General features: G+C 42.0%; 1 protein-coding gene and 1 pseudogene across 2 annotated transcripts in view; one reads left to right on the top strand and one right to left on the bottom strand.

The window, feature by feature from the left end:
- Nucleotides 1–4,120: 4,120 nt before the first annotated feature.
- Nucleotides 4,121–11,588, bottom strand: LOC306864375 (7-dehydrocholesterol reductase). The gene is made up of 8 exons (XM_079408377.1): nucleotides 11,424–11,588; nucleotides 10,325–10,436; nucleotides 7,225–7,447; nucleotides 7,031–7,121; nucleotides 6,682–6,895; nucleotides 5,717–5,921; nucleotides 5,405–5,536; nucleotides 4,121–5,270 (listed from the first exon to the last, which is right to left on the bottom strand). Exons 2-8 carry the CDS (start codon nucleotides 10,429–10,431, stop codon nucleotides 4,806–4,808), a joined length of 1,437 nt encoding a protein of 478 aa, XP_079264503.1. The 5' UTR covers nucleotides 10,432–10,436; nucleotides 11,424–11,588; the 3' UTR covers nucleotides 4,121–4,805.
- LOC306870357 (glutamine-dependent NAD(+) synthetase-like) overlaps nucleotides 10,433–16,359 on the top strand; it is a 25,979-nt pseudogene continuing 20,052 nt past the window's right edge. The window contains exons 1-5 of the transcript XR_013785781.1: nucleotides 10,433–10,474; nucleotides 12,257–12,284; nucleotides 12,561–12,621; nucleotides 12,783–12,891; nucleotides 12,969–13,022. The product of XR_013785781.1 is annotated as a glutamine-dependent NAD(+) synthetase-like (transcript). The remainder of the gene's footprint in view (nucleotides 10,475–12,256; nucleotides 12,285–12,560; nucleotides 12,622–12,782; nucleotides 12,892–12,968; nucleotides 13,023–16,359) is intronic.

Genomic DNA, 16,359 nt, shown 5'->3' with positions numbered 1-16,359 from the left:
ACAAGGCCGAAGACCTTTGTTGGATGCCCGATTCGGGCCCTCAGACGACACTGCATCACTCATCGGCATGATTCTGTCATTAACATTACTAAATGGGCTCAAGAATACTTCCAGAAACCACTGTCGGTAAACACAATCCGTTGTGGCTTCTACAGATGTCATCTAAAGCTCTATCATGCAAAAAGGAAGCCATATGTGGTCCAGAAGGCTCATTTAAAATGGATTGTTTCAAAGTGGAAAAGTGTTCTATGGTCAGACGAGTCCAAATTTGACATTCTTGTTGGAAATCATGAATGCTGTGTCCTCCGGGCTAAAGAGGAGGGAAACCTTCCAGCGTGTTACCAGCGTTTAGTTCAAAGGCCAGCATCTCTGATGGTATGGGGGTGCATAAGTGCATACGGTATGGGCAGCTTGCATGTTTTGGAAGGCACTATGAATGCTGAAAGGTATATAAAGGTTTTAGAGCAACATATGCTCCCCTCCAGACGATGTCTATTTCAGGGAAGGCCTTGTGTATTTCAGTAGGACAATGCAAAACCACATACTGCAGCTATAACAGCATGGCTTCGTAGTAGAAGAGTCCGGGGGCTGAATTGGCCTGCCTGCAGTCCAGATCTCTCACCTATAGAGAACATTTGGCCCATCATTAAACAAAAAAATACGTCAAAGACGACCATGAACTCTTCAGCAGCTGGAAACCTATATCAGGCAAGAATGGGACCAAATTCCAACACCAAAACTCCAGAAATTCATAACCACCATGTCCAGACGTCTTCAAACTGTTTTGAAAAAAAGAGGAGATGCTACACCATGGTAAACATGTCCCCATCCCAACTATTTTAAGCCCTGTAGCAGGCATCAAATTTGAATTGAGCTCATTTTATGCATAAAATTGCAAAAATTCTCAGTTTAAACATTTATGTTATATATATTCTATTGAGAATAAAATATTGGCTCATGTGATTTGAAATTCTTTTAGTTTTCATTTTATTCAAATTAAAAAAATGTCCCAACATTTCTGGAATTCGGGTTGTATATACACACACACACACACACACACACATATATATATATATGTTATTTGTATATATATTACTGAATTATAAGATAATACTAGCTAGCCAGCAAACTGTTAATGAGCAACAGCACATATTAGCATGCTAAATCAGTTCCATAATTAAAGCAGCATAGTCAATCAATACACAATACTGTCAATACTTCAGTGCAGCATATTTTGACTTTCTGCACGAGGGCACCCTCCAACTACGAGCATAAATGAAACAAGTATTACATGTGGCAATGGTGCTCCATATTAGTTACATTAAAAAAATTAATAAAAAAAGCTATTTTTAAGTAAGCATATCCAAATTTTTCCCTAGTGTTTTACCACCTCATTAAGTTTTTATTAATGTAAAAATATACCTCACGCTCATGTTATATGCTTGTTTATCTTGTAATACAACTATCAAATTTCATGTTGTGCCAGTTTTTTAAAGTGGGTATTGAAAATGGTATCATATATCTATATTTTTCAAGGTATTGTATTGAGGATAGAAATTCTAGTATTGTGATAACACTACACTGAAACACGAGTCAGATGAACTGAAACATCTGTCAAAGAACTCAACATGGTCAAAGAACTGAAAGACTTGTAAAGGCAAACTAAAATGACATGCTTATGTTTTTATCTCATGTTTTCTTATGTTAACACTATTGATTAGGTTCAGTGTAGGTGGTGTGATGTTTTCAAACACGATTAACCTTTTGGCACTACTAACTGTATCTTTCCTTTCCGAGCTGTTACACATAAGTGCAACAACCCATGTAATAAACCATTGCCAGATTCACGTTCATCTGTTTTGGATGAAACTGAAGATGCTTTTAGTGCCACTCACTGGACATTTCATTTTGAAAGTGTCACGAAATGTAAAAAGCAATGCAATATCATTTTGCAGAAACTTTGCCAAAAGGACATAATTCCAATGAGCATTTGTTGGATAATTTGGTCTTTGATGAGAAATCAAACAATTTAATGAGAAATGTTATTGAAATCTCTGATATACTCTGATATGACAGACTTTGGTATTTTTAGTCTATGAGAAACAATTGAGATACACATAGTATCATATTGTTTAACACAGGGTGGAGCTGGAGAGGAGCAGTCTGGTGACCTTTGGGGTCATGGTGTCAGGTTTGTTTAGTCTGCCCTTTTCTGATCATCCCTCAAGACATGGACACAGAGCTCGCACCTGACAAAAGCACACAGAGAGAGAGGACAAAGCATGATGGAAGAGTGGGAGCGTCTAAACGCAAAGTAAGGCTTTGTCACACATGAATACTGCAAAGGTGGAGATACAGAGGATTTTTGTGTTTAGGTGTGTGTTGACTCCTCAAGGTCACAAAAAACCCACTACACAACACCTTCTCTTACACCAGCTATATCTGTGTGGGAAAATTACCAGAGCGTGTACACAAAACTATTTTTATTGATCACTTCTCTCTTCTCTTTTTCTCTGAAATTAAGCCAAAAAGCACTAACAAGGTTGTATAAACTCCCACGCACCAAAACCCCCCCCCCAACCCTAGTTTCTTTCTTTCTTTTTCTATCAGATAACCTTTGCTCAATGCAATTTGTAGGTCAGATAAAAAACAAGGAAATAAAGTAGTAAAAAACAACAACTGAGGCCTTTGAACCTTCTATGGTACTGCTGGTAACTGCATTCTCATTGGTCAGCCATATATGTATTTATATATGAACCAAATAAATGGGCATCAAAGGGCAAATCTCTTCAACAAGCCGCATGGTTTGAAATATTGTTAATAGCAAAATGATGCAGGAGTTACATTCTAAAGTAATACTACTACTAGTAGTTGTTCTTAACCCTAAATGTGCACAATAGTAAAAGCTTGCATTAGACAGTGACATTCAGTGTACTGTATGTGCTCAGTTAGATATGTTTTTTATCCATGTTCACAAATGTCCTCTGCTCATCCAATCGCCACAATCAATACAAATAAAGATCTAGTTCATCGCGGTTTCTGTCTTCCCTTCTCTCCCATTTTTTCAACCTCTGGACAGCCATTTTGCATAATGGCTTCTTTATTGTTTTGCATTAGCTTTGTAAGAACAAAGTGAGAAATCAGAGCAAATCTGATTACCATAACTTCCTTATGTCCATTATAGTCAGTGTGAAGAATCTCATAATGTTGTTTACCCTTTTTATATTCCACAAAGGAACATTAAAACATTGAATTTATGACATGTACCACAGTACACAGTATTTTGGTATGGCAAGCCTATGGGGTTTCTTGTCACATATACATGCAGTATATATGGACATCATTAAAGTAATACTGTACTGCTCACTGTTTTAGAGAGAGCTTAAGATTCATGATCCAAAAAATCAAGTATAGTAGTAAAACTGTGGTTTATACTGTATGCATCTTGCTCTGTGTTTTATCCATGTAAAGTAAATGCAGGTGGCATGTTGTTTTTGGGAAATTAGCCCTCAATCCAGGAATGACCAAGTTCATCATGGTTCAGCAAACAAAGTCAATCATTTGTTTCGTAAAAGATTTCAGTGGTATTAATGTGTATCTGTTTCAAGTATATTTAGATAAAAAAATATGCAAGATCACCTAAATGCTCTTGTTGTTGCATGTTCTTGTCAGGCTTCAAAATGAAAAACTCTGACTCCACCTGCTGCTGGCGGTGTATCATTATCCTTAAACTAAAATTGAGGATGTGCACTTTAACACAGGTTTACTTTGTTTTTTGTTTTGTTATTTGCACATTTCCTGAATTTAATTTATGTAGTTAATTAAATTGTATTAAAAGTAATTTAATTTACATTAAATTAATGTCCAAATTATTTTTTTAACTGCTTTACCACACAACTTTTAACAATTTTCAGCTTTAGATTCATTAATATATTTGCACATTTCCTTAATTTATTTAGTTCATAAAATTGTATTATATTATAAAAGTAAATTAATTTACGTGAAATTAATGTCAAAATGACTGTTTTTTTTTTAAAAAAAAGCTTTACCACACTGTTTTTTTCTTGCACTACAAACATTTTTCAGCTTTAGATTCATTAACATCACCAGGAGAACAAGCAAAGACAAAGTGGGAAACTTTTATTTCAGTAGTCTGGCTGGTAGAAAAAATATGAATAGAAATATGTGCTGTAGTCTGAGCATTTCTGGGTTCATAGACTTTTGTCTATTTAAATCCTGAATAATAATGAGTGCTATTATCTATACAATGAGTTTCCCTGCCTATTGAAAAAAAAAAAAAAAAAAACTAAACAAAAGATACAGCTTTTTCAAAGGCAGGAACACTAAGACCGTATCTCAGGATATTTTTAAACTATCATTATGTAATGAAATGCTATGTGTCACCTTGATAATCTTGCACTTCATGTATAGCACATCCACACTCACACTCACTAAAAGGCAAAACAATCTTTGTAGAAAAATTGGTTACACTTTATTTTAAGGTGTCCTTGTTACAAATTTAAGTACTGAGTAATAATAACTAACTACATGTACTTACTATATGGTTAGGGTTAAGATTTGGGTTTGGCTTAGGGTTGCTTGAATGTAATTATGCATTATTAAGTGTTACTATAACAGCAAGTACATGTAACGTGAAACAAGGACACCTTAAAATAAATTGTTACCAAAAATTAAAGATTAAAAAGCCAACTGTTTAAAATAAGTATGTGCAGCCACATCAAATAACAAGATAAATTGCTTTTCTGTACATGGTTGAAAAGCAATCTGGGATATGGCGGAACGCTCTAGAAGATGTTGGGCAGCAAACGGTAGGGCACGGCTGCGGTGTAGCGGTCCCAGTCCTTGCTGTACTTGTTGCGACAGCGGTGCTCATCACGAATGCAGCGGTGCACCAGCAGGATGGTCATGTAGACGATGTAAAAATAAGGCAGCAAGTGCTCACCACCGCAGGCCAAGCAGTATGCCAGTGAGCCCATCAGGTCGCCCGTGTAGTTCATGTGACGGGCCACCCCCCAAAACCCAGAGGTCATCAGTTTGCTCTTGTGAATCCCGCCATCGGCCGATTGGTATGAACACTCGATGAAGGTGGGCTTCTTACCCCAGATTTTACAGTTACCCTCTGTGCGACGGAAAAGGTCTTTCTGGTGGTTGGTTGAGCGGAAAATGTAGTAGCCCACCAGACCCAGGATGAGGACACCTGTGGCATGAGGCGTAGAAAGCTGGACGGGGTTGTAGACCAAGTAAAGGCCCTAAAGAACAACAACATGAACATGACATAAACAGCATTACTCTTACTGAAATCAATGAAGCTGTGTACGAGGTAAAATAGTGAGTCCAGTATTGTAGATATCACATCCATCACATATACTGCTCAGATACACACCTGTAGTGTGTAGAGGAAAGGAAGCCACACACAGTCTCCCCATCCCAGGTACCAGCCAAAGTGATCATGGCAGATGTCTATAGTCTTGAGGTACCAGGCTTCGTTCCAGAAGAAGTCCAACACATATATGGCCTTAGAGATGAAAAGGGTCAAGGTTGTGATATGATGTAGTGAAGGGAATAATATGAATGAAATGAAAAACACTTTATGAATCAATACTGAAAAAAAAAGTTGTTGAATTTAGGCAGTGTATGCAATAGTAAAACACTACTAAGTTGTTTTATAGTGCCACCTAGTGGCTACATGACTCACTTGCAAAACATTGACCAGGATCATAGAGTTTGTCACATAACCATACAGCTCCTGCTGTTTAGCAGCGTAGGATAAGTTAATCAGGGTCCACGCCACGATACCCGGCCGGCCATTGAAGAAAAGCTTGAAGTCAAACCATTTTCCTACGCGAGGGTTGAACTCAATTCCCATCATGTAGTTGTAGAAGATGTTGCCTGTGAATTTACTGTAAATCAAACAAGAACAAGACAAAACCCTTTAGTGTACATGTATTTTACTCCGTGGACAGTCTGATAAAACAAACTTCATGCCTTTTCTCAGACCAATGGGAAAATACTGAGTCAGAAAATCACCACATAGTTTGTCATTAAGAAACAATAAAAAAAATGGTGAAAGTTAAAAGTAAAATTAATTATTATTATTTACAATATTTATTAAATTAGGCATTTAAAAAGTTCAAACGAAAGCAAGACAGTTTGCACTTTCAATTATAATTTTTGTATAGTGCACTCCTATTAAAATTAAACCATTTGGGGAAGTAAAAAATTAACCTTTTTCCACATTTAATGTAATATTGAAACCAGAAAAATGTATGGAACAAACAGACAGAAACATTTAAGAAAAAAAAAAAAAACCCATAAAATCACCTGGTTGCAAAAGTAGTCATGGGGCATGGTACTCTGTTTTTTAATTAACCAATCACAATCAAACTCTTACTGAAAAGTTACTGTAATTCTGTGGTCATTATTTAGGCTGAATAAAAATAAACTGTTTGTGTAAAATTTTCTTAACATCCTCACATTTTATTGCTGAAGCCACGGCCTGCAAAGAGCTTACAAAGGACTCGTGTTGAATTCTGCTGGTTTCAATATTACATTAAATGTGGAAAAAAGATCTGAAACTTCTTTACATCTCAAAGCTTGAGTTTAACAGAGATGTGTAGGCTCCCTGTATGCACAGTAAATAATCAAAATGTGTTTTCTCACCAGTCCTCTGGGTTGGTAGGGAACAGATAGGCCTTAATGAAAGCGAAAGTGGATACAGCATAGCCGAGGATGTTGGTGCACCATAAGAGAGGGATCCAGTTATCAATGATGATGGTTGGTGAAAACCAATGGAAGTACTGAGCATTAGCCACCCATAAAACATGAGTGATTATCCAGCACTGCAGACCGTTGACTTCATACTTATTAATCAGACCTGAGAGAGAGCAACACATTATGAATTAAATATGGTTTTAAATATATGTTTTACCACACAAACCAACAACGAGTCATTTGAGTAAATTTGCATTATTTTTTAAAATGTATATTTTTGTCCTAATTATGTTTTTACCTGCTGGTGTTCGGGCACCGTCCTGCACTCCTCCCACATAACCTGGAAGAATCTTATGCATGATATCTGGAACGCACATGTACAGCACCACCTAGTGTAGACACAACCATATCTCACAATTCAAGCTTAAAACTATTCAAATATTTCTCATTATAAATGTTATTACGCATTTATCCATCTGTAATTCTGCACACCTGAAATGTCACCCAGACTGCGTAGATCTTGGCAGCAGCCCATGTGAAGGAAGGGGCACGGTTCCAGATGGTGACCAGGGTGGCTTCATCGTTGTAGAGGTCCAGTAATGGGTGGCTGATGGAGCACTGGTACTGATCACATGCCATGATGAAGAAAAAGACGATGAAGGGGGCAAAGCACAGCAGCAGGATCACACCTGTCAGAGAGAACCAATCCACCTCCCTACAGAGTCCAACAGATCAGCAATATGAGTCAAAAGTAAAATCAAATATGTGACACTGGACCACAAAACCAGTCTTAAGTCGCACGGGTATATTTGTAGCAATAGCCAACAAAGCATTGTATGGGTCAAAATTATCCATTTCTATTTTATGCCAAAAATCATTAGGATATTAAGTAAAGATCACTATAAATATATCAAAATATAATTTTTGATTAGTAATATGTATTGCTAAGAACTTAATTTGGACAACTTTAAAGGCGATTTTATCAATATTTTGATGTTTTTGCACCCTCAGATTCAAGATTTTCTAATAGTTGTATCTCGGCCAAATATTGTCCAATCCTAACAATCCATACATCAATGGGAAGCTTATTTAATCACTATTCACAAATATCAACATCACTGAGTATCAGTATCAATATAAGTAAAATTTGAAGGACTGATGTCAATGTAATGTAAAGACAATAGCATTTCAGTTGTGGTCAAAATGGCACAAAACATATAGATCAAAATTGCTGCTAGGGAAAATTCAGCAGTCGGTGGATATTGGTAAGGCCATGTCCTATGTCTTTATTAAATTCTACACCGCTGATTTTTATGACAATTCTAAGGTTTTACAGTATTGTAGTTCACTGCAAACGGACAATTTGAACAGAGCAACCAAAATGTTATTCACATTTTTTCCTTTTATTTTCCATAGTCATACAGGTTTGCCACGACATGAGGGTGAGTAAATAATAAACGATTCACACACAATTTTTTGGTAAAATATGCCTTTAATGTTACCTACACAGTAATTTATTTATTTTTTAATTTTGTTTTATGTTGTTGTAGGCAGAATTACCCAGATAAAGACCCTCATAGTTCTAAAAGTAATTGCTTTGCATTAGGGATGCACAATATTATCGGACTCGGCCGATAATGGATTTAAATGTAAATATCGGCATTGGCCTGATATGAAAAATTATGCCGATATGTCTTGCCGATGTCACGGACAGTCCAAGATGAAGACAAAGATGAATATTTAAAAAAAAAAAAAAATCAAACAAGTTTTTTTGAAGAACTCCAATCTACTCAAAATAGCGTAACAGTGTGGTTGCATAAAAGCAATACCAGACAAACCAAGAGTGTGCAGACAGGAACTTAAGTACAAACTAAATGAATCACATAATGCTTAACACCTGAGCTGATTAAATGAATTACCATGACAACTAAGAGTGGCAGGAAAAAAGAACAAAAGGAAAACATGTGACTGAAGGTAACCAATAGAAGTCCATGAAAATCAAAATATTCCATGATGAAAATAACTGAAAGTCTGTGGCATAACACACCCTCCCGGAAGGCGTGACCTCGCGCAGTTAACGAAAAACAGGAGACGAGAGAGAGAGAGAGAGAGAGAGAGAGAGGGAGGGTGGGGGCAGGCTTTGGAGGAGGTCGAGGAGTTGGAGAAGGGCTGGAAAGGAGCAGGCAGAGGGTTGGTGAGAACAGGCAGGCAGACAGGCAGAGACTCCACGGAGGCACATATGGTGGGCGGATCCAATGACGGGAGGAGTGGCCAGATGTTGCAGACCCAGAGTGAAGACAACAGCCCACGGTGGTGTTGATGGAGGGAGCAGCCAAGGTGGAGGTGTGGCTGATAACATCTGTGGGACGACCGATGGAGACAGAGCTGATTTCAGGGGATCCCAAGGCGATGATGGAGAGCCGATGGAATCAAGCGACACCGCTGGTACCGGAGGCATGGGCAGAGCTGTGTCGACGAGCGTTCAAGGTGGAACCAGAGCTCCTGAGGCCTGAGGCAGAGCCGGTGCGACAGAGGACCAAGGCGAACCCGGGGGGTGGGGGGGGAATCCCACTGCAACCGAAGGGGTGGAGATCCGAAGCGTAGCGGGAGGCTCGCAAGTCCGTGGTGCAAGGGTGACGACTGACCAAGGGGGAGCCAGAGGGACGAGGGAACCCGGTGGAGCCATAAGGTCGAGGGTCTCTGGTGATGCCGAGGGTGGGAGGAGCCAAGGTGGAGCTGCCAGGTCAATGGGAAGAGGTGGAATGAGAGGATCTGAGGCCGGAGGCAGAGCCAATGGATCCACCCGATTTTGCGCGGCTGGCGAGTGCAAGTCCTGAGGCTTCACCGCACCACAGGGAAACCCAGGGCAAGACACAGGGCTGGAGGACTGGCAGTATTAAATAGTGGAGGTGGGAGAGGGAGGTTGGGCGGGACCACAGAAAACAGTTCACAGTGAATAATGGATGATAAATCAGTCTCTGTGGTGGTTATATCTAGCGATGATGATGAAGGTTCACACAGATCAGGGTGGGAGGCATTATTTCAGCGTACAAGTCAATAAGCCTCCCTTGAGTCCAACTCCACCAAAACACCCTCAGGGACGGCTGCAGCCAGCTCACACCCCTGAAGCTCTCCATCTGTGGGGGGCAGCATTGTCGTCTCCATGATGATGGGAGTTGGTGGGTTATGCTCTGGGTCGGTCTGCGCGACGTCTGTGCAATGTGGCTGGATGAGGCTGCTGTCATCCTCTGTTTCGCGGCATCGGTATCGGCCAAAATTTGTTGAAAAATATCGGCAAAAATCCAATATCGTGCGTCCCTAGTACTTTGCATAATGGTAAACAATGCATTCACAGCATCAATGTAATATTAGTCTGTACTTTCATTGTACTGAGCTTTTGAGTGGCTCACACAAGCATTAGTGACTGAACACAGAAATAGTACTTTAAACCTTTTTAATCCAATAAAATTAATCAGTTATTTACTTATTTACTTTACTTATAATATTGAACCTGATCAAACAATGTTTTGTGTATGACTGAATGACTTCAGCAGTGCATTGGCTGTATAGTCAGAGCAGTGCAGTGGCTTACCATGCTCTTCCCCATTGAACCGGCTCCTTCACTTGGTCTTTCACCCCTGCCCGGGCTCCATTGGAGCTGCCCTTATGGCGCTTTCTCACAGCGTCGGCTGTCGTCATGATGTCTGAGGGAGTGAAGTTTAAAAATCAGAGAGAAGAGAGGGTTAGATTGGGAAGAAGGGCATAAAAATCACCTCTGAGATAGCATAAACATGTGTCTTGCATGAGTGCATAAGAAGAGAACAAAGGGCACTGCTGATAACAGATAGCAAACAGAAGATCTAGGTGTTACATGTGTGCTAAATATGATAAGTTCATGGTTTTAAATAATGATTATAACATAACTCATCATATATGATCTCAGAACCAGGCCAGGGTTGTTTCCTTTACTGCTATGATATATAAGGTTATCTTTCCAACTGATATGAGGTTGTTAATTGTGTGCTTATGTTATGCAAGCGAAGACAGATACTCTGCATGAATCTATTTTCAGTTTATGGATTTTTAATCCACAGAAAACTCTATAAAATGTTCATGACTGTTCTAATGTTGTCAAATGGTAATTTCTTGACTTTTAATAATTTATTTTATAAAACTCACCAAAGCTAAAAGTGGCCAAAAACACCCAATCATGTATCACGCTGCTGTAACACCTGTGAGTTATTCTCCTGCCAAAGTAAATGTGCTCGTTGAGCTTAATGCGATATAAAGCAGTTTAAAGGGAAATATGACTCCAGTCGTAACATACTTCCTCACATCAAACCCAATGCAGTGTGATAGTCGTAATTACCCCAATCCGATACCATAATTAAGCAGGATGCAGATACTAAAAAGTCTTTGAAAGATGTGTGTACATAAAGTGTTAGATAAAGTATGCATAGAGTTTACAATGCACTCAAATAATCATTATTTTCTGTTGCATTTGTACTTTAGTTGCACTGGAAAGGGAAGTGCTGCACACCACACCAGAGATTTCAATAAACTGCACCTGCAATGTATACTGGACATATTGCCTTACAATAAATATAGCATTTTAATAAGTAGCAAAATGTAGATTTCTCAAATACATAAAAGCAGCTGGTTAAAAAAAATGAAATATCACAAATGCTTACTGGTATTGGGGTGATGCTGCGCCACTTCACGCTGCCCAGATGTTCAGAGTGATGTAACGAACCGAGTTCAACTCCACCCACAGGTGATGTCATGACCAAACATCCAATCAGAGACAGATGCAATACGTACTCCTGTCAGTGATTGGACAACCGAGACCTGAAGCCATGAGCGCCTGATGAGCTCAGCCCAAGGGTCCTGCTGTCTTCATCAAGAGCATCCACCTGCACCACATTTACGCAGTTACTTTAAATGAGAAGTACATTAAAATGGCAATTCTCCAGTCTATAACAATGAATTTATCAAATAATTTATTTGGAAGGGAAATGCCAACCTTTTCATAAACACACGTAAAAGCTTTATTTGGTTTACTGGAAAATTTTAAGAGAAAACACCCCAATTGTTATTAAACGCTAATAATAAGTGCATAATTGTCAAAAAAAAAAAAAAAAAAAAACTTTAGAACGTAAAATAACAAATTATAATGAAAGGTAACATTACATTTATTATTCATGCTTTATTTATTTATTCATTTCAAATTTATTCTGGTATTTTATAGAAATTAAATAACAGTTTGACTCATTTTTTATGTATTTATTCTTAAAGGTGAATTAATAAACTTAAAAGACGTTGAAACAATATTGTACAGTGTTGATAGTTTAATAATTATGGGTCTGGATAGCAAAGAGTGATTTTTTTTTTTTTTTTTTTTTAATGTTTAATCTCAAACTTTGTCCCAAAGTGCTGTCTCTGCTATTAGTTTACGGTAAATATGTTTGTATGTTTTTAAATAGTTTTCCTTACGCTAAACTTTTACTTTTATTTTGAAGTGCAGAATCGTACAGACCGGAAATGGAACTACAGTAAATAACAGTTTTGAGTACTGTTGCACGGCTGCTGTCAAGAGTTGTTTTGATACATTTGAAATAATTTGTGTCGGGTCGCAAGGTTACATTAGCGACTTGCTCCTTAAATCAGTGGGCACTTGATTTTGAAGGCAACTTGACAAGAATACTTAAAAGTAAGTTTATTATTCACCTGCAATTTGTCACCAGTAGCAGTAACTAATAATGCTAAAGGTCTTATGATCTTAAAGTGACCTCGCCTCATTTTAAATCATCTCTTTTCTCCAAAAACAGGTATTGAGATAGCCAAAGAGAAAGGAGCCAAGTACAGACTGGGACCGGAGCTAGAAATCTGGTAATATTGTCATTCATAGACTGTAGATATTTCAACAAATATGTGATGCATTTGTACAATTGAGAATAAGGAGGAATATTTACATTCATATATAATATAATGTAATATAAAAGGAGAAAACTGATGATACTGTATTTTGTGGTCTCTTTCATATACATCAGTGGGTACGGCTGTGCAGATCATTTCTACGAGTCAGACACCCTGCTCCATTGTTTCCAGGTTCTGAAGTCGCTCTTGGAATCTCCTTTGACCCAAGAGATCATCTGTGATGTGGGAATGTAGGTTATATTGTATATAAAATGTATATGGTTTTTAATGCATTTACCTTCTATCTGCTCTTTCCACAGGCCTGTTATGCATCACAATGTTCGATACAACTGCAGAGTCATTTTCTTGAACAAGTAAGATTTTACTATAGTGCAGCATTATAAAGCATTTGCATTACTGCTTAATGATTAGTTAATTACAATAATGGTCATGGCCTAATGGATAGAGAGTTGGACTTGCAACCTGAAGGTTGTGGGTTCGAGTGTCAGTTCCAGCAGGGATTATAGGTGGGGGGAGTGAATAACCAACACTCTCTCCACCCTCAATACCACGACTGAGGTGAGACCCTGTCATGATACGTGCAGAGAATGAGGCGAGAACTCAAGTGCAGGGGAATGGTGAAGTTTTAATAATAAAAAGAAACAAAACAGAAACATAAATTACCCCGAGGGGAAAAACAGACTGACAGAGCAATGCAAAAACGAGGACTAGAAAACAGACATGACTTACTGCACCAAGAACATATGACAACGTGGCCGAACAGGACTGCAAACACCAGGATCATTTAAAGGAGACAAACGAGGAGGCACCAGGTGTACACGCTGAGACAATAGGGAATAACAAGGAGGGCGGGGTCAAACAATCAACCGGGGGAACACATGGAACAATCACAACACAAACCCATGTGCTCAGACACGACAGTGACATCTGGTGGCCAACCAGGGCACACCCACAGGATACGTGACACTACCCCCCAACAAAGGAGCAGCTCCCAGATGCTCCACCTGCAACACTAAGAACACACAAAAACATGAAAAATGAAAATACAAAAATGTCAAGAAGGGAGGTGGGCAAGAGACAGATCAGGGGGAGGGATGGTGGGCCAGGCCCGTGCAGAGGCAGGGGGCCCGCAGACCAAGGCCGAGCAGGAGACCAGGACGGATCCGGAGGGACGGACCAGGGGGTTTCCGGCCCAACAGGAACCCCAGCGCACGGCCAGGGTGGGGCCGGAGGGACAAGCCAGGCAGTGAGTCTAAGAACGGCCTCTGTGGCCGTGACAGGACAGACAGTCAGTTCAGAAACGGCCTCTGTGGCCGTGACAGGGCAGACAGTGAGCTCAGGAACGGTCTCTGTGGCCGTGACAGGGCAGACAGTGAGCTCAGGAACGGTCTCTGGCAGGGTAAGGAGCTCGAGTGGAGCCTGCAGGGCGAGAAGTTCGGGTAGAGCCGGCAAGGCGAGGAGCTCGGGTGGCGCCGGCAGGGCAAGGAGTCTGGGTGGCGCCGGCAGGGCAAGGCGCTTGGGTGGCGCCGGCAGGGCAAGGCGCTTGGGTGGCGCCGGCAGGCCAAGAAGTCTGGGTGGCGCCGGCAGGGCGAGGCGCTTGGGTGGCGCCGGCAGGGCGAGGCGCTTGGGTGGCGCCGGCAGGGCGAGGCGCTTGGGTGGCGCCGGCAGGGCGAGGCGCTTGGGTGGCGCCGGCAGGGCGAGGCGCTTGGGTGGCTCTGGCACGACCTCCTGGCCAGCAGTGAGCTCCTGGGTAGCCTCCTGGCCTTGTGGGACGGAGAAGGCCTTCCTCCGCCTCTTCCTCCGTCTCCGGGAGCGGGGCGCCGCTGCGGCATCCTCGGCCGCCGCCTCGGGAGCGCTGTGAGCGGGCACCGCCGCCGCCTCGGGAGCGCTGTGAGCGGGCACCGCCGCCTCGGGAGCGCTGTGAGCGGGCACCGCCGCCTCGGGAGCGCTGTGAGCGGGCACCGCCGCCTCGGGAGCGCTGTGAGCGGGCACCGCCGCCTCGGGAGCGCTGTGAGCGGGCACCGCCGCCTCGGGAGCGCTGTGAGCGGGCACCGCCGCCTCGGGAGCGCTGTGAGCGGGCACGGCCGCCTCGGGAGCGCTGTGAGCGGGCCCCGCCGCCTCGGGAGCGCTGTGAGCGGGCCCCGCCGCCTCGGGAGCGCTGTGAGCGGGCCCCGCCGCCTCGGGAGCGCTGTGAGCGGGCCCCGCCGCCTCGGGAGCGCTGTGAGCGGGCCCCGCCGCCTCGGGAGCGCTGTGAGCGGGCACCGCCGCCTCGGGAGCGCTGTGAGCGGGCACCGCCGCTTGGAGAAGCGTCAAAAACTCCACCAATTCCCCAAAAGTCAAGTGGTCTAGCTCCCTCATCCACTCCTCATCGAGGGGCTCATCAAGGGCAAGGTTAAAGAAGTCCTTGAGAGCCACCTCGTTGTATCCCAAACCCTCTGCTGCCTCACAAAACATCCAGGCAAACATCCTGACGTCAGTGCCCCTCTGACGGAGAGAGTGCAGCGTCCTGACCTGGAGGATCCGTAAAAAAGTGGGGTTCCTCACGTTAGGGGCTGGAGGATGGGAAGAATCCATTCCCCGCTGAGTTCTCTGATGTCGGCCACGTTCTGTCATGATACGTGCAGAGAATGAGGCGAGAACTCAAGTGCAGGGGAATGGTGAAGTTTTAATAATAAAAAGAAACAAAACAGAAACATAAATTACCCCGAGGGGAAAAACAGACTGACAGAGCAATGCAAAAACGAGGACTAGAAAACAGACATGACTTACTGCACCAAGAACATATGACAACGTGGCCGAACAGGACTGCAAACACCAGGATCATTTAAAGGAGACAAACGAGGAGGCACCAGGTGTACACGCTGAGACAATAGGGAATAACAAGGAGGGCGGGGTCAAACAATCAACCGGGGGAACACATGGAACAATCACAACACAAACCCATGTGCTCAGACACGACAGTGACATCTGGTGGCCAACCAGGGCACACCCACAGGATACGTGACAGACCCTTGAGCAAGGCACCGAACCCCTAACTGCTCCCTGGCCGCCGCAGCAATGGCTGCCCACTGCTCCGGGTGTGTGTTCACAACTGTGTACACTTGGATGGGTTAAATGCAGAGCACAAATTCCGAGTATGGGTCACCATACTTGGCCACATACCACTTCCCTTTCCTTTTCCTTTCCTTAAGGTATATAATTATTAATAATGGTTCGTATTATTAATTTGCTGAGCTGGTGCTTTAGAACCAGATCAAAAACTATATATACTGTATATATATATACACTCACTGGCCACTTTATAATAGGTAGACCTTGCTAGTACTGGGTTGGACCCCCTTTTGCCTTCAGAACTGCCTTAATTCTTCGTGGCATAGATTCAACAAGGTGTTGGAAACATTCCTCAGAGATTTTGGGCCATATTGACATGATAGCATCACGCAGTTGCTGCAGATTTGTCTGCTGCACATCCATGATGCAAATCTCCCGTTCCACCACATCCCAAAGGTGCTCTATTGGATTGAGATCTGGTAACTGTGGAGGCCATTTGAGTAAAGTGAACTCATTGTCATGTTCAAGAAACCAGTCTGAGATGATTTGAGCTTTGTGACATGGTGCATTATCCTGCTGGAAGTAGCCATCAGAAGATGGGTACACTGTACATTTACATTTTACATTTATGCATTTAGC

Source organism: Barbus barbus (assembly GCF_936440315.1).
Source record: "Barbus barbus genome assembly, chromosome: 1".
Lineage (NCBI taxonomy): Eukaryota > Metazoa > Chordata > Actinopteri > Cypriniformes > Cyprinidae > Barbus > Barbus barbus.
Note: the sequence above shows the minus strand (reverse complement) of the source record. Positions and strands in the feature narration are given on the sequence as shown.

Coding starts and splice junctions, on each gene's coding strand:
- LOC306864375 (XM_079408377.1), bottom strand. CDS start 10,431: ATGACGACAGCCGACGCTGTGAGAAAGCGCCATAAGGGCAGCTCCAAT. Junction 7,448..10,324: donor GTTCAATGGGGAAGAGCATG/GTAAGCCACTGC, acceptor TGGACTCTGTAG/GGAGGTGGATTGGTTCTCTC. Junction 6,896..7,030: donor CGGTGCCCGAACACCAGCAG/GTAAAAACATAA, acceptor GCTCTCTCTCAG/GTCTGATTAATAAGTATGAA.